Genomic DNA, 18,486 nt, shown 5'->3' with positions numbered 1-18,486 from the left:
AGGGGTGAAGCAGGCGATAGGTGGATCAAGGAGAGGGGGTGGTCAATGAATGTAATTATGAGAGAAATGCACTTGGGAAGCAGAAACACTAGGAAGGACACAGTTCGTCAGTTCAGGGGAGGCACCTTTTGGGAAGGTGTGTGGTTGGCGGGTCCAAGGTTTGGATATACGGGTTTGCACTCCACTTCAGCACTTGGTGGTAGGCATGGTGTCATTTTTGTAAGGTCCCAGGGACGGTGGAACGTGTGATCTTGGTGTGCCACAGATATTGGTTGGAATGTGGGAAGCTGTTAAGGCAACTATTGGGTCGATCTGGGGTGTCTAGTTTGCAGGATATTCTGATACCTGAGGCAGGGATGGTCAAGTCATGTAGGGCCCTGATGAATTTTTTAATTAAACATATTTGGGAGGTAGGATCCCTTCATATACCATGACAGTAGGTGGCACTATTGCACATTCCTGTTAAGTGCCAGCTGCCATTAGCACAAAAGAAAAGGAAGACACAGTACCAAGTCCTGTTTGGTATACATGAATGATTTCAACAATTCCAGAGATTATGATTAAGAAGCCTGTAGAAAAAAAAGGGTCTCTGTATCTGATAGTGATTAAAAAAGCTGGACATGACTGGAAGATATCACTGGAGGATAAGTGGTAAATGGAATTTAATCCTGAGTAGTGTGTGTAGAAAAGCAAAATAATAAAGGGTATTCACAATAAATGATATTGAATCATGAAGCCTGCTCTGGAGTTCACGATTCCCAACAGCTCATAAAAAAAGGTATATGGTATATTTTCCAGTAGTAACTAAGTTATAGATATAATTACAAAACAACTATGTTGGAACTGTATAAGACATCAGTTTTGCATAGAGGAAATGTAATCATGCTGGCAATGTTGGTAACACTACAGAAAAGACTGAACCAGTTATGTTCTTTGGAGCAGTAGAAAGACTTAATTGAGATATATGATATTTTGATTGACCTAGGCAGAATAGATTGGAAAATATTATTTTCTTTAAATGACAGGTCAATAACTGAGAACTGTAAGTTTAAGGTATTGAGGAGATTTTTTTTAAGTCAATACCAGAAAATGTGGTTGAAGTAGAAAGCCTGATTATATTTTAAAAGTATTTGAATGTGTACTTGAAGTGTCATAACTTACAAATCTAGGGACTAAGGACTAAAAACTGGAATTAGGTTGGATAAAAATAGAAAATCCCAGAAATGTTGAGGAAGTCAGATAGCATCAGTTAAGGTTTTAGGTTAGCAAATCTTAATCAAAAGTAGAGATAGATTGGTTTTAATGTGCACAGAATAATGAAATAGGTTTGTAATGTGGAAGACTGGAGATTAAATAGCAGAAAGATGGTGGTAATAGATCAAATGAAAACATAAAATATTACTTTAGAGGAGATACTGCGTAAATTGGAGAAACTGAATCATTATCTAAAATTACCAAAGAAAACCATTATTAATAGCAAAATCATGGGATAAAAATGCTGATTAGTTGAAATAGTTGAACTCAAGGTTGAGTCTGAATAGCAATACCCAGTAAGAAGATGAGGTACTTGAAACTACATTAAGCTTTTGACAGAGGGTCTTCACTGAGATTTACTCTGTTGTAGATTTATTTGTTATCATGACTTGCATGCCATCATAAAAGATGGTAATAAATTTCTGTGATCAGCCAAATTTGAAGAGGATACTCTAAAGTTACTCTCAGTTGATGCAGTCAGTGCTGTTAATGACGTCTGTGAAATCCCATTATATTTTCCTCTTCCCAGATGTGGATGATGAGGATGCGGAATTATGACGGAAACACCGGGAAATTTTTAAGTAATTCAACTAGAGTGCCCTTCAAGTCTTGACCTTTAGTTGGGATGTGGCCTTTTCAATTGCTTGCTGGTCAGAAGACTGGACTGAAGAGGTTACTGTGGGATTAAGTTGGGGTGCTCACTTTGAGAACAAAATTACAATTGAGATTTTTGAAATGTTGATTCCTACAATCATTTACTTCACCTGCCCTTGAAGTTCATCTCCATTCTTGGCATTCAATGGAGTGGGTTCTTACTATTTGGACATAAATGTCTTCAACACTACTGAAGGACCTATGCATGTCAGGGATATCAGTAAGTAACTTTGTTTTCTACAATCTTTCTCCCTGCTGTCATTTAGGTCATGGATTTTCTGCCTTCATTTTGCTTGAGAAGCCAAGACTCTCTTCAAAGATGACAATTACGGTGAACCAGAACAACATTTTAGTTTTTGATTTTCTGCAGCTTCTGTTGACTGAACATTGACAGATTGTCTGTAAAGCACTATCTGAATAAACTATAAACACAAAATGCTGGCAGAACTCAGCAGGCCAGACAGCATCTATGGGAGGAGGTAGTGACAACATTTCGGGCCAGAACCCTTCATCAGGAGGGTTTCCTTCATCTCCTGATGAAGGGTTTCGGCCCGAAACGTCATCACTACCTCCTCCCATAGATGCTGTCTGGCCTGCTGAGTTCTGCCAGCATTTTGTGTTTTTATTTATTTCCAGCATCTGCAGATTCACTCATGTTGCATCTGAATAAACTACCTTTGTGGGTGCTTAAGAGCTTTAACATTGATTTTCTTGCAGCAATGTTTCTGTTGATACTTATGTTCTGTGTCCAGGCTAATAGGCATAACAGAGTGGATTAGACAGTGATCAATAATCTAACAGGTGCCAGTTCCTGGACCAAGGGTGCTGCCATAAAGTCTTGTGCTTGGCCTGGTGGCAAAACAGATTGTTGGTTTTGATAAGACAGTTCGAGGTATTTCATCAGCAGAAGGATCTTATTGTAGTTAACTTCCCTCCTCTTTTCTTGTTTATCACACCTTACCAGTGGGTTGCAATATTATTCACCCTGGTATTAAGTAGTCCAAGATTACTAGGATGCAGACCAGGACTTTTACCAGGTTGCTGCAGAATGCCTCTTTGGCCTAATCTTCTAACGTTGGGCCATATGTGCTGATGAACAATGTTTTGGTTCCATAAAAGGATGAGCCAAGAGGGTTCACACACTGATCTCACACATGGAAAGAGGCCTTATCCCTTAAAGGGAACCCAAACCTATTTGTGGTGTCCAAAACTTTCATATTCTTCCACATAGATATTTAAATACGGTAAATATTAGCCCTATAGTGTACTCCATACCGTTGATGTCCTTGGTCTTTTCAACAACTGATCATCCCAGCTGTTTAAAAACGCAAACACGAGGAAATCTGCAGATGCTGGAGATTCAAGCCACTCACACAAAATGCTGGTGGAATGCAGCAGGCCAGGCAACATCTATAGGAAGAAGTACAGTCGACGTTTCGGGCTGAGACCCTTCGTCAGGACGAACTGAAAGAAGTAAGAGATTTGAAAGTGGGGGGAGGGGTGAGATCCGAAATGATTGGAGAAGACCGGAGGGGGAGGGATGGAGCTCAGAGCTGGAAAGTTGCTTGGCAAAAGGGATACAAGGCTAGAGAAGGGAGAGGATCATGGGATGGGAGGCCCAGGGAGAAAGAAAGGGGGAGGGGAGCACCAGAGGGAGATGGAGAGCAGGCAAGGAGTGATTGTGAGAGGGACAGAGAGAGAAAAGAGAGAGAGAGAGAAATAAAAGGGGTAAATAATAAATAAATAGGTAGATAGATCGATAGATAAGGGATGGGGTAAGAAGGGGAGGAGGGGCATTAATGGAAGTTAGAGAAATCAATGTTCATGCCATCAGGTTGGAGGCTACCCAGACAGAATATAAGGTGTTGTTCCTCCAACCTGAGTGTGGCTTCATCTTGACAGTAGAGGAGGCCATGGATAGAGATATCAGAATTGGAATGGGACGTGGAATTAAAATGCGTGGCCACTGGGAGATCCTGCTTTCTCTGGCAGACAGAGCGTAGGTGTTCAGCAAAATGATCTCCCAGTCTGCGTCGGGTCTCACCAATATATAGAAGGCTGCACCGGGAGCACCGGACACAGTATATCACACCAGCCGACTCACAGGTGAAGTGTCGCCTCACCTGGAAGGACTGTCTGGGGCCCTGAATGGTGGTGAGGGAGGAAGTGTAAGGGCAGATGTAGCACTTGTTCCACTTACAAGGATAAGTGCCAGGAGGGAGGTCGGTGGGGAAGGAGATCGGTGGGAAAGGATGGGAAGGATGAATGGATAAGGGAGTCAGGTAGGGAGTGATCCCTGCGGAAAGCAGAAAGGGGGGAAAGGAAAGATGTGCTTATAGTAGACATCAGTAGATAAGCTGTCTCCAGAGATAAAGACAGAAAGATCAAGCAAGGTGGGGGGAGGTGTCGGAAATGGACCAGGTAAATTTGAGGGCAGGGTGAAAGTTGGAGGCAAAGTTAATGAAATCAACGAGCTCAGCATGCATGCAGGAAGCAGCGCCAATGCAGTAGTCAATGTAGCGAAGGAAAAGTGGGGGACGGATACCAGCATAGGCTTGGAACATGGACTGTTCCACAAAGCCAACAAAAAGACAGGCATAGCTGGGACCCATACGGGTGCCCATGGCAACACCGGAGGAAGTGGGAGGAGCTAAAGGAAAAATTATTAAGAGTAAGGACTAATTCCGCTAGACGGAGAAGAGTGGTGGTAGAGGGGAACTGGTTAGGTCTGGAATCCAAAATGAAGCGGAGAGCTTTGAGATCTTACTGGTGGTATATACGGACTGGACATCCATAATGAAAATAAGGCGGTGGGAACCAGGGAACTTAAAATCATTGGAAAAAATTCAGAGCGTGAGAAGTGTCACGATCATAGGTGGGAAGGGATTGAACAGGGGGGGGGGGATAAAACAGGGCCGAGGTATACAGAAATGAGTTTGGTGGGGCAGGAACAAGCTGAGACAATTGATCTACCTGGACAGGCAGGTTTGTGGATCTTGGGTAGGAGGTAGAAACGGGAAGTGCGGGGTGTGGGAACTATGAGGTTGGTGGCAGTGAATGGGAGATCCCCAGAGCTGATAAGGTTGGTGATGGTGTGGGAGACTGGTCTCCTTAGTGGGGTCATGATCGAGGGGTAAATAAGTGGAGGTATCAGCGAGTTGTCTCTGTGCCTCAGCAAGGTAGAGGTCAGTACGCCAGACTACAACAGCGCCCCCACTTATCAGCGGGTTTTATAGTGAGGTTGGGATTGGTGCGGAGCGAGCGGAAAGCAGAGCGTTCGGAAGGAGTGAGGTTGGAATTGGAACAAGGTGTGGTGAAGTCGAGATGGCTGATGTCCCGTCGGCAGTTTACCAACTGTTTATCCCGCTGACCTCATTCACTTGTCCTCTCTCCCGTCCAGATTCTTTCCTTGATCAGCCTCTTACAACCAATCACTTCCTCCAACCCCAATAGTAAATGCCAATAATATAAATATGAAATAAAACTAATAAAAGGGTCGCATTCTCTCTCCTATGATACTTAGAATCTTCAGAAACGACTTGATGTAAAGCATCAACCACTAGATGGGGTCTGTGTACTAATCATCGGATTCCAGATTAATAGTGCTGTATATGAAACAATTTAAATAATCTGTAGGCTAAGAAAACTGAGGATATTAAATGTTTCCATGCACAAGGAAACATATATGAAGTGTTAATTTTATTTTACAGATAAGAACAACAGCCATCGAGGCTCAGTGAAAGGTATTTTCACTCAGTGGCAGGCTTTTCCCCTTCCAAAATGAAAGGTTAAAAGTTTTTGCAAGCAAATAAAATAACAGTAACAAGCAAAAAAAAAAAGAATTCTGGCCTCTGTAAAATAAAGTAATGTCTAGTGGAAGATTTCCACCTCTGGTAGCAATTGTGGATTAATGACCAATTATTCACTGGAAAAAGAAATAGTCTTTGTCACAGACCATGCTATAATAATTATGGAATAAAATGGAGCGTTTCATTTGCCATTGGCATGGAAAAGAAGAAACTCTCACAAAGATCTTCCAAGAGATTCACTGTGAGTGTTTGGCCTGGTTTCATAAGATTCTGCACAATTTTACACCGACTGCTACAATCAGTAAAACATCACAAGCAACAGGAAGTTACACTCAGACATTGATTATGTACTTTCCCAAAATTCAAAATGTAAAAAAATCTTAGACAGATGGCTATAGACCGAAGTTTTGCAATTTACTGAATGCTCTTGTTTCTGTAATCATTGGGGAATTTGATGAATTGAACATAGGTGTGCCCCTATTATTCATTGTGGCTGATACACAAACAACTGCTTCCCATTTAAATTCAAACAACTTCCATTAGGACAAAGTGAAGAAGTGAAATATTTATTGGTACTCCTAACAATGTGCTTTGTGTTAAGAGTGAATTGAATTAGGTGATTACCAAAACTTAGTAGACAATTAAGGATAGTAATCATGTAAAGACATTTATTCATTAGTAAATAAGATCCCCTTTAATTCACTACTTGCTCCATATCCACATTGTTATGCCCGCAAGCACCATCAGCTGTACTCTTCTTTGTTATTAAAGTTATCATCCATCGAGTTTTTCCTTATACATCGAGTCTTTTTCTGTTTCCTCACTGCGCTAGTGTTGAACCTATACATTTTCTAGTTTTCTTTCACGCACCCTCATGTTCAATAGAATTGCTGAAAAACAGCTGAAGTAATTACTTCTTCCTCCCAATTCTACATGTCAACCAACTTCTACCTTAATTGAATACAGCTCAGCACTTAACACCATGATTCCTACAGTTCTGCTTGAAAAGCTACAGACTCTAGGCCTCCGTACCTTCCTCTACAACTGGATCCTCAGCTCCTACATGATCTGTGTGGATTGGAAGTAACATCTCCACCTCGCTGACAATCAGCTCTGGTGTACCACAGTGATGTGTGCACATCCTACTGTTCCACTTTCTCTACACCTATGACTGTGTGGCTAGACATAGCTCAAGTACCATCTATAAATTTGCTGATGATACAATCATTGTTAGCAGAATCTCAGAAGATAACAAAAGGGCATACAAGAGCGAGATATACCAGTTAGTTGAGTGGTGTCACAGCAACAACTTTGCATTCAACGTTACTGCTTCTGCCTCTACTGCTTCCAGTAGAAGTGGTAGAGGCAGGTTCGGTATTGTCATTTAAAGTAAAATTGGATAGGTATATGGACAGGAAAGGAATGGAGGGTTATGAGCTGAGTGCAGGCCAGTGGGACTAGGTGAGAATAAGTGTCGGCACGGAGTAGAAGGGCTGAGATGGCTTGTTTCCGTGCTGTAATTGTTATATGGTTATATGGTTAGCAAGACCAAAGAGCTGATTGTGGACCTCAGGAAGGGCAAGATCAGGGAGCACAACCAATCATCATAAAGGGATCAGAAGTGGAGAAAGTGAGCAATTTCAAGTTCCTGGGTGTCAATATCTCCGAGGATCTAACCTGGACCCAACATATTGATGCAGCTATAAAGAAGGCAAGACAGCAGCTATATTTCATTAGGAGTTTGAAAAGATTTGGTTTGTTAACTAAAACACTCAAAAGCTTCTACAAATGTACCGTGGAGAGCATTCTGACTGGCTGCATCACCATCTGGCATGGGGGAGGAGGGGGCTACTGCACAAGATCAAAGTAAGCTGCAGAAACTTGTAAAATTAGTCAGCTTCATCTTGGGTACTAGCCTCCATAGTATCCAAGACATCCTCAAGGAGTGGCATCTGAAAAGCGGCATCCATCATTAAGAACCCCCATCACCTAGGACATGCCCTCATCTCATTGTTACTGTCGAAGAGGAGGTACAGAAGCCTGAAGGCACACACTCTGCGATTCAGGTACAGCTTCTTCCCCTCTGCCATCTGATTTCTAAATGGATATTGAACCCATGAACAATATCTCACTACTTCTTTATTTCTGTTTTTTTTGTACTACTTATTTTTTAACTTAACTATTTAATAGATATATAAACTTACTGCAATTCAGTTTTTTCTCTATATTAACTTACCATGTATTTCATTGTACTGCTACCATAAAGTTAAGAAATTTCACGACATATGCCGGTGTTATTAAACCTGAATCTCATTCAAGTTGTCAGCATGCTTCTCTACATTTCTGAATAAGCCAGAATTACCTGTTATAAACATTGATACAGGCCTAGGCAATGAATATGTTACTTTGCCATTGAATCCCCTTCCTCTGTATTGTCACTGTCTGTAGGGGACTTTATGGCATTTTATTTCAATAAAGTCGGAAACAATCACTTAAAATGCTGTTGTGAGTGGACAGGTCTTAGCGATACAACATCTGCACATTCACTTCTTTATTGAAGGCAGAACTCCTACCTTAAATTTCTACAGCTCCTTTTACCTATAGAAAACTTTTCAAAGCTTACACCTTTAAACAAGATCTTCTTAAATTCTCCTTTCCTGGTTTGGCATATCCCATTCTGTTCCTTTTTTAATGAAGGACACTAAGACTTTGAATTATACAGCTCTTTAATAAAACATTGGAGCAAAAATACCCAATCAGAGCAAAAGCATTTGTATTTATATATGGTGACTTTTGTTAACCTATGCATTCTATACAATTGGTGATGTAATGTTGGCAGTAAAAAAAATTCATCAGTTTAAAATTAAAACAAGTGTTAAGATTGGGGATTTCGAAATTGGATTACTGCTGGTACCTCAGGAAAGGAAAATGCTGTACAGATTAGGAGTGAGACTATAAATGATAAAAATGCAGGCACCCAAAAAGAGGAGCTACATATAATATGAAGAAATCAACTGGTCAATTTGGGAAGTATCCAGGTTACTGAGGGAAGTGAAAAAGAAAATTGGAGACATTGCCATATTGGCCAAATGTCCCTGAGCACTATAAAGTTTCACATTCAATCCTTGTTGAAAGAAGTATTTTGGGATTAATCCAGTAACTGCAGTTTAATTCTGGGTGGTGAGTTCACAGTCACATTGACATGAAGTGTTTAGAGAAAAGGCAAAAAAAAACAAGTTTTATGGAATTGTTGATGAAGTAATAAAGAGAGTTAATGAAAAAGCTTCAGGTGATATGGACTTCTAAACCGCTCCTTAAAAGGTGTCAAATAATAGAGACACTGTGTGGTGAACTACATATACCTGTCTGGACTGCTCCTGTGGCTCCTCCCACAGACCCCTGCTGACTGCTCCTGTGGCTCCTCCCACAGACCCCTGTATAAAGGCGATTGAGGCCTGAGCCCGGCCTCATTCTCCAGGATGTAGTGTTGTTCATTCTTCCAGTCAATAAAAGCCGATATCTCGCTTCTTACGTCTCAGAGTGAGTTATTGATGGTGCATCACACTGGAGACTGTAGATGTTAGAATCTGGAGTAACAAGCAAAAAGCTGGAAGAACTCTGTAGGTCAGACAGCATCTGTCCAGATGAAAATTCCAGTCCAGATGAATGATCCCTATCTGAAATATTGACTGACCACTTCCCTCCATAGATTCTCTCTGACCCACTGAATTCCTGCAGCTTCTCTTTTGTTGTGCCGGATAATAGGCCTGTCATTAAGACTAATCCCACGGAACTAAAGGGCCTGCACCAGCAAGGAAAGAGAATTGTCTAAGTAACAGGAAAAAGAGAGGAAAGCATTAAAAAGATGTTTTTGGACTGCAGACAAATGTACAATGAAGTTCCCCAAGATTATTGATTCTGGCTTTTCTTAATGTATATGACTTGGAAGAACAAAACTGCTGTTTCTATAAAACATGGACCTACTGTATAATGGACTATGAGGAGGATTCTAATAGTGATGTGAAATGGGCAAGTATGTTAAATGCTAGAATTGTGAAGTATTTTGGTAGGAAGAATGACAAGATGCAATATAAACCAATATGCAGAATCCTAAAATGGGTACAGAATCTGAGAGTAGGTGAGCATTGTTCATTTAAAGTGGCAGTTCAGACCGACAGTGGTTATAAAACAATGAATCCTGATCTTTATAAATAGAGCCACAGAGTACAAGAATAAACAAGTTATAAAGAGTCACAGGTTCTACCACAATTGGATCATCGTGTCTAGTTTTGGTCATCACATCTCAGATATGATGTAAAAGCTTGAGAAACTGTACAGAAGAGATTTCCCAAAATAATTCCATGAATGAGAGTTTGGATATGAGTATGGTCCAGGTCATAGTGAGAGTGAAAAGGCATGTGAAGTTAGAGATGTAATCATACCCACAAAAGCTATGGCACAGTTTGCATGCCATTACTTCTGTAAGAATCAGAATCAGGTTTAATATCACCAGTGGATGTCAAGAAATTTGTTGAATTTGTGGCACAGGACAATGTAATACATAATAAAAGAGAAAAACAGTAAATTTTATTTATAAATACATATAAATAAAATAGTGTGTGAGTGTGTGTGTATATATGTATATATATATATAGTTAAATTTTAAAACTAGTACAAAAATAGAAATAAATAAAGTAGTGAGGTAGTATTCATGTTTCAATGTCCATTCAGAAATTGGATGGCAGAGGGGAAGAATCTGTTCCTGAATCATTGAGAGTGTGCCTTTGGGCTTTTGTATCTCCTTCCTGATGGTAGTCCTGAGAACAAGGCATGACCTAGGTGATGGGGTTCCTCTTTGAGTCACTGCTCCTGGAAGATGTCCTGGATACTATGGAGGCTAGTACCCATGATGGAGCTGACTAAGTTTACAACTCTCTGCAGCTTACTTCGATCCTGTGCAGTAACCACTCCCCCCCCCCATTCCAGACGGTGATGCAGCCAGTTTGAATGCTGTCCACAGTATATCTGTAGAAGTTTTCACGTGCTTTAATTGACAAGCCAAATCCCCCAAAAATCTGTGCTGATCAACTGGTTGGTGTATACAAGGACATCTTTAAAACCTTAAATACAACATTCAGAGGTTCCCACTTGCTTCAGAAAAGGCATCAATCATATCTGTGCCCAAAAAGAGCAGAGTGAGCTACCTCAACAGCTATTGCCTGGTAACACATCTACTGTGATAAAGTGTTTTGAGGGTTATGTTGCATTTCCTGCCTGAACAAGGTCCTAGACCCAATGCAGTCTGCCTACTGCCAAAACGGATCTTCAGCGGACACAATCTCACTGGCTCTCCACTCAACTTTGTAGCACCTGGACAATAGCAATATATTCATCATTTATTGATTACAACTAGATGTTCAACACCATCATTCCCTCACTACTAATCAATAAACTTCAAAGCCTAGGCTTCTGTACCTCCCTCTACAACTGGATCCGCGACTTCCTTGTCAGGAGACCACAGCCAATACAGATTGATAATCATATCTTCTCATCAACGCTGGTGCACCTCAAGGATGCAAGGTTAGCTCGCACCTCTACAATCTCTCTACATTAATAACTGAGTGACTAGGCACAGCTCAAATGCTATCTATACATTTACCAAAGACACCACAGTGGCTGTCAGGATCTCAAATGGCAATGCAGAGGCATACAGGGGTGAAAAAGATCATCTGTTTGAGACGCGTGTCACCTTAATAACTTTGCACTCAACATCAGCAAGACCAAGAAACTGATTATGGTCTTCAGGTAGGGGAAGTCAGAAGAACACACACCAGTCTTACTGACGAGTCAGTGTTGGAAAGGATGAGCAGCTTTTGGTTCCTGGGCATCAACATTTCAGAGGATCTATCCTGGGCTTCTACAGAGAGCATCCTATCTGGTTGTATCATTGCCTGGTATGGAGGCTGTAATGTGCAGGCTTGAAAGAGGCTGAAGAATGTTATAGACTCAGCCAGCTCCAACACAGGCACAACCCTCTCCACCACTGAGGACATCTTCAAAGGGTGGTGCCCTAAGAAAGTGACATAGATACACAGAAAACCTACAGCACAATACTGGCCCTTCGGCCCACAAAGTTGTGCCGAACATATCCCTACCTTAGAAATTACTAGGCTTACCCATAGCCCTCTATTTTTCTAAGCTCCATGTACCTATCTAAAAGCCTCTTAAAAAACCCTATCGTATCCGCCTCCACCGTCGTCGCCAGCAGCCCATTCCACACACTCACACTCTGTGTAAAAAAACTTACTGCTGACATCTCCTCTGTATCTACTCCCCAGCACCTTAAAACTGTGTCCTCTTGTGGCAACCATTTCAGCCCTGGGAAAAAGCCTCTGACTATCCACACAATCAATGCCTCTCATCATCTTGTACACCTCTGTCAGGTCACCTCTCATCCTCCGTCACTCCAAGGAGAAAAGACCGAGTTCACTCAACCTATTCTCATAAGGCATGCTCCCCAATCCAGGCAACATCCTTGTAAATCTCCTCTGCATCCTTTCTATGGCTTCCACATCTTTCCTGTAGTGAGGCGAACAGAACTGAGCACAGTACTCCAAGTGGGGTCTGACCAGGGTCCTATATAGCTGCAACACTACCTCTCGGCTTGACATCCATCATTAAAGTCCCTTACCTTCTGAAACATGACCCCTTCACATTACTACTTTCAGCGAGGAGATACAAGAGCCTGGAGACCCACATTCAACATTTTAGGAATAGTTTCTTCCCCCGCCCGTCAGATTTCTGAATGCATGAACACTACCCCGCTATTCCTCTTTTGCACTAGTTATTAATGTTGGTAATTTATAATTATTTTTATGGGCACTTTCAAGTTCCTGGATGCCAACATCTCTGAGAATCCAGGGCCCAACAAGGAAAGCACAACAGCAGCTATATTTCATCAAAAGTTTGAGGAGATTTGGTATGTCACCAAAGTTACTGGTAAATTTCTGCAGATGTACTGTGGAGAGCATTCTAACTGGCTGCATCACCATTTGGTGTGTGTGTGTGGGAGGGGGGGGTGCGGACAATGCACAAGATAAGCTGCAGAAAGTTGTGAACTAAGTTAGCTCCATCATGGGGACTAGCCTCCCCAGCATCCAGGAACAGTGCCTCAGAAAGGCAGCATCCATCATTAAGGATCACCATCACCCAGAACGTGCCCTTTTCTCATTGCTACCATAAGGGAAGGGGTTCAGGAGCCTGAAGGTAAACACTCAATAATTCAGGAACAGTTTCTTCCCCTCTGACATCAGATTTCTGAATGAATGTTCAACCCATGAATACTACTGCCCCAAGTTAGAGATAAAATGTCAGAGATGGGGTTATTTTACAGTATTAGGGAGATAGGGTACAAATTAAGTTTATAAGGTTACAGAGACAAACCCAGGGTTAATGGATCGGTCTGAGAGGTAGAGTTTATGGGAGAGAACTGGATCTGAGAGAGCAAACACCAGGAAATCTGCAGATGCTGGAAATTCAAACAACAACACACACACAAAATGCTGGTGGAACACAGCAGGCCAGGCAGCATCTATAGGAGAAGCATTGTCGACGTTTCGGGCTGAGACCCTTCATCAGGACGAAGGGTCTCAGCCCGAAACGTCGACAGTGCTTCTCCTATAGATGCTGCCTGGCCTGCTGCGTTCCACCAGCATTTTGTGTGTGTTGTTGTTTGGATCTGAGAGAGTTGTGTATGAATCAGGGGAAATCAGAATCAGATTTAATATTATTGTCATTTGTTGTGAAATACGTTGTTTTGCACATTGAAATACATCATTTTCAAAACTATATATTACAATAATATTTATATAATTAAATAAGGTGCGCAAAATACAGTGAGATAGTGGAATAGTGAGGACATGGAAATAGGGTTGATCAGTTGAGTCAGCAGGTAAGTGTTAGAGGAATAGGATCTGGGGTGGTGAAATATGGCTGGCTGTTAGGTCCAGTACAGACATTGGACTGGCTGTAAAGGGTTGAAGAGATAGGAAAAGCAAAATAGAATTGGAATTAGGCAGTTAGGATTAGGGCATAGGGTTAACCATAAATTTAGAATTATGAACCTAGAATTGGGGTTAGATTCAGAATATAGGTCAGGAAAAAATCAGATTGAGAAGATGTGGCTCGATCGTTGCAATAGTGTGACGCTCTTAAATCGGGGGAAAGAATAGAATTGGCAAATTCAAAGTTAGAGTCAGAGTACTAAAAGTTAGAGTTTGGGGAATCGTCTCAAGATTCGTCATAAACTAACGGGAGTAGTGGGGAGGGCTCGGCTTCCTCACCTGATCCAAGGCGACATCCTCAAACCAGTTATGGAGCAGCACCGAGGAGCTGTACGTCCTTTCGCCCATTTCGCTCCACAGCAGCCAGGAGGCCGGTCTGCCGAACTTGGCAGCGTCCTGTCACCATGGCAACCGACGCGAACGCGCCCTTTGACCCGCGCTGGGACTGGCTTCCTCCGTTGCTAATGGCGACGGGTGCTTCGGGTCTCGGCGTGTGATGCGGCCTTCACTCCAGCTGCGGTCCAGGGTATGTTCCCTTCGGAAACCCAACAGCTCGGAGAATCCTGCTTAGTAATCACTGGAAAGTTGTGGGATTCGTTAGAATGCAAGCTGCGCAGTTTTATTTTTGTATAGGCCAGTTGTAGTTTATTGGCCTTCATTGTGTTGTCGGATTCTGTAATTCTATGTAGGCTGGTGAATTAATACGGCTCTGGCATCTCTTTTACTCCAGCATAATAACGTACTTGGCTGTGATTAGATTGATACCAATACAAAATATGGAATTATTCTTTGATAAAGGAGGGTATGAAGCAAAAATGGGTAAATTATATTAAACCAGAGATTAGTCATGAATAGCTGAATGGGTTATTTTCCTAATCTTGCCTATTGATTTAATGCAAGCAGCATTTTAAAATTAATAATGTTTCCTCCCTCCAAGGCCAGTTTATCAATGGAAAAACTATTTTGCATACCAGTCCAGGTGGGATCTAACCAAAACTCTGCACAACAATTGTTGAACTACACGTCCTGTCTTATGATAAAGACTAACGGTTCATTTGCCTTTATTCTCTACTAGTTTTCAATGATTTCATTATTTAGATGTACAAATCCTTTGGTTTCTCACAAGTCTATGACTTGTGGCATTTAGAAAATATGCAAATTTATTTTTTCTCCAATCCACATTGAATAACTGCAACCCTTTGTTATTGGTTTTTATGTTGCACAGACTTTACCAGTTATAGTTCTCTATCTACAAAATATAGTGTACTTCTCAGTCTACTATCTCTAAACTTGGATGAACATTCTCTAAATATAATGTTATCTGAGGACCACATTGGTAACATACCATTAATCTCTATCTCCACCTCCTAACCCACAGCTTCCCAACCTAGGGTCCACGGACCCCTTGCTTAATGCTAATGGTATTGGTTCATGGCATAAAAAAGTTTGGGAACCCTTGTCCTAACTAATTCATTCAAATAATCCATTTAGTGCAGCACTGCTGAAGGGTCTCAGCCCAAAATGCTGACTCTTTATTCCCCTCCATAGATGCTGCTTGACTCGCTGATTTCCTCCAGTATTTTGTGTATGTTGTTCAAGATTTCAGCATCTGCAGAATGCCTTGTGTTTACAATTAGGGCATCATCTTAACAGTGTACAATGAACAAAAGCAAATGTAGAAAAATGTCAATCTGGCTACAGGCCTTTTAGTGGATACATTAAAAGAACAAATGTGCCCTTTAACTATTGTGTAGCAGTATGATTTTAAAAAAGTAATGCAGAATGTAAACCCCTTCTCAAATGATTAACTGAATGGATAAAAAGATGAAAGTTGGAAAAAACTGCCAGTTGTGTAGGCCCCCTATGAAACCAGATACAGAGTAGGTAGACATTTTTGGTCTTGTTCCCTAAGAGAAAATGTAGGCCTAGATTTTCCAGTGTAGCTTCATTTATGCATCAGGCATAGTAGCAGTGGTCTGTTAATTCTGTTTTGGTCTTACCCCTATAAATGCTAGTAGATGCCTTGGCCATTTGAGAAGTGTAGGGCTTGGCTGATTGAAATTGGAAGGGAACCATGTGAAAGATCAATGAGATTGCTAGGAATGGCCAAGATCGGAGCTGTGAGATGGGTGTATAGGATCAAATGGTGATGGTGGCAGGGGTTGTTGGAAAACAGCAAAGTGGTTCTGAATTCTTAAGCTAATGCTTCCTTAGAGAATGGAATGAATGTTGTCTAAATTGGTTTCTGGAATAAGATGGTTTTATGAGGAATTGAATGGGAGGGGTCAGACTCTTTTACTAAAAGAGGCAGTAAGAGACAGTAAAATCTACACAACTGCAAGAAGGTTTAATAAAATGGCATCTGATAGGATGTTGCCATAGCAGGAGAGTCAGAGTAGGTGGTCACCGCCTTGGAGTGACAGGTTATTTGGGACTGAATGACAGGAAATTTCCTCACCCAGATAATGAATCATGGGGAATTCTGTGCTGTTGGATACTATGGGAATTGGGGACTGGGTGGGAAAGTAAAGATCAGCTATGATAATAAGTGAAGGAGTATGCATGTTGACTGCTTCTGATCCTATTGGTTTATTGGTTATTTAGTGCCGTGAATTTAATGCAGAACATATAATTTCTCTTGCTGTTCTGTATTTAACCTGGTAACTTTATCAGTTTATTGATCCGTTTAATTGAAGTAAAGTAGGAATAAATGCATGATTAGTTTTCCACTCATCATTGAAAGACAGGAAATCTTACAATACTGTTCAACATCTGATAGAGTTAGCAAAGACCTTTACATTATAAGTGTGTCAGCGTCTCTAGGGGTACTGAAGAAAAAGTGACATCTTATTCTGCAAAACCTCGTAAGTGGAGCTTCGTACTGTCAAACTGAATGAGGACATAAAGGCTTTATCTTGGTAGCTCAGGAAACCCTACCCCATCATTGTGGGAAGTTTATCAGAATTGTTTTAAAGCAGCAAATTGTCTAAAAGCCCCAGGGAAAAGCAAAAGAAATGGTAGGCATCGGGGTTTGTGACCAGCCTTGCAAATTACTGTAGATACTGCTATTTGATTTAAAGAAGGGAATTTTGCTCCACATCTCTTCTTTATACCAAAGTTGATCTGGAAAAGGGAACATAAATTTATATGAAATAGGAATTTATTGTAAATAAAGTGACACATAGCTGGAATCTGATCAGCTCTAGAATTGAAATAATTTGCTGTGGCAATGCTACCCTTTTTCCATGAGAGCTGGTGATGTTTAGGAAGTTTTTAATTCCAAATTAGAGATGAGATGCGTATTCATTTATTTATTTAGAGATACCGTGCCTAGAGGCTCTTCTGGCCCAATGAGCCACACCACCCAGCAACCCACCTTTTTGATAGTAGTCTAATCACAGCACAATCCACAATGACCAATTAACTGCATATCACCCAATGCAGGGAGGCACATGACACACTTCTGGTCAGCTCTTCGAGAAGTTTCATTTATGCTAGAGAGACTCGAATAATAAAAATGCACTTTGACATAATGAGGTTACAAAGGGATATAATTGGGTTAGGGGAGGGGAAAACATCTGGCAAAAGGAACATAAAAGGGAAAAGATGTGAAATTGTCCATTTCATCAAGACAATTTTAAAAAGGGGCATAGATTTTGTAAATTTAACAGTAGTATGTAGGTAAAGCAAGTAAGTATGAAAGCTAGCAGAATCCTGCCAGTCACATTTCTCTGTGTCCCAGCAACGTATTTTGTGTCACATACCTAGGAGGACACAGTAATACAGGAATTACTGCTGTTGCCACACAATTCCAGTGCCTGGGTTTGATCCTGACATCCTGTGCTGCCTGTATGGAGTGTGCATATTTCTCCTGTGTGAGATCCCACTGCATGCTCAGGTTTCTTCCCACGTCCCAGTGACTTGCTGACGAATGAGTTTGTTCCTGTAAAGTGCCCCTTGTGCAAATGAGTGGCAGAAAAACTGAGGGAAGTTGATGTGCACGTGAGAAAAAAATCAATTTCAGAGAGATAATTGGGGGAAAGGGACTGATGGGATTGCTGTGAGACCCAGCATATACTTAATGGGCTGAATGGTTTCCCACGTGGCAAGGAATTGTGAGAATGCCCATCAACTCCCCTTTATATCCATCTGCCCCTCCAATATGGCAAGCTATACATAGCCTCACAGGCATAAGTGTAAAGCGAGTAGGGCAGGAGGCTAAGCACACAGCCTTGTGGTGCAGCTGTGCTGATGGTGATTGTGGAGAAGTTGTTGCGAACTGAGTGGGGTCTGCAAGTGAAGAAGTAGAGTATCCAGATGCACAAGGAGGTATCGAGGCCTAGGTCTTGGAGCTTATTGATTAGTTTCAAGGTGATGACAGTATTGAATTCTGAGCTGTAGTCAATGAAGAGCATCCTGCTGTATTTATCTTCACTGTCTAGTTTTTCCAGGGCTGAGTGAAGAACCAATGAAATGGCAGCTGCTGTTGACCTGTTGTGACCCTTGGCAAACTGGAGTGGATTCAAGTCACTCCTCAGGCAGGAGCTGATATGTTTCAAGACCAACCTCTCAAAGCACTTTATCTCCGTCGGTGTAATTGTCATTGGCTGATAGTCATTGTGGCAGATTACCATGTTCTTGGGCACCGATATGATTGAATTCTGCTTGAAGCAGGTGGGTACCTCAGACTAATGAAGTGAGAGGTT

General features: G+C 41.4%; 1 protein-coding gene across 2 annotated transcripts in view; it reads right to left on the bottom strand.

Annotated features, from left to right (window-relative positions):
- cfap161 (cilia and flagella associated protein 161) overlaps window positions 1-14,149 on the bottom strand; it is a 45,375-nt gene extending 31,226 nt beyond the window's left edge. For both annotated transcript variants that reach the window (XM_073032828.1, XM_073032829.1), the window contains exon 1: window positions 14,060-14,149. In XM_073032828.1, coding sequence (XP_072888929.1) covers window positions 14,060-14,128 — 69 coding nt within the window. In that variant the 5' untranslated portion in view covers window positions 14,129-14,149. The remainder of the gene's footprint in view (window positions 1-14,059) is intronic.
- Between the last annotated feature and the right edge of the window lie 4,337 nt (window positions 14,150-18,486).

Source organism: Hemitrygon akajei, chromosome 30, assembly GCF_048418815.1.
Source record: "Hemitrygon akajei chromosome 30, sHemAka1.3, whole genome shotgun sequence".
Classification (NCBI taxonomy): Eukaryota; Metazoa; Chordata; class Chondrichthyes; order Myliobatiformes; family Dasyatidae; genus Hemitrygon; species Hemitrygon akajei.
The sequence above is the reverse complement of the archived record's forward strand: the minus strand, read 5'-3'. Positions and strand labels throughout refer to the sequence as shown.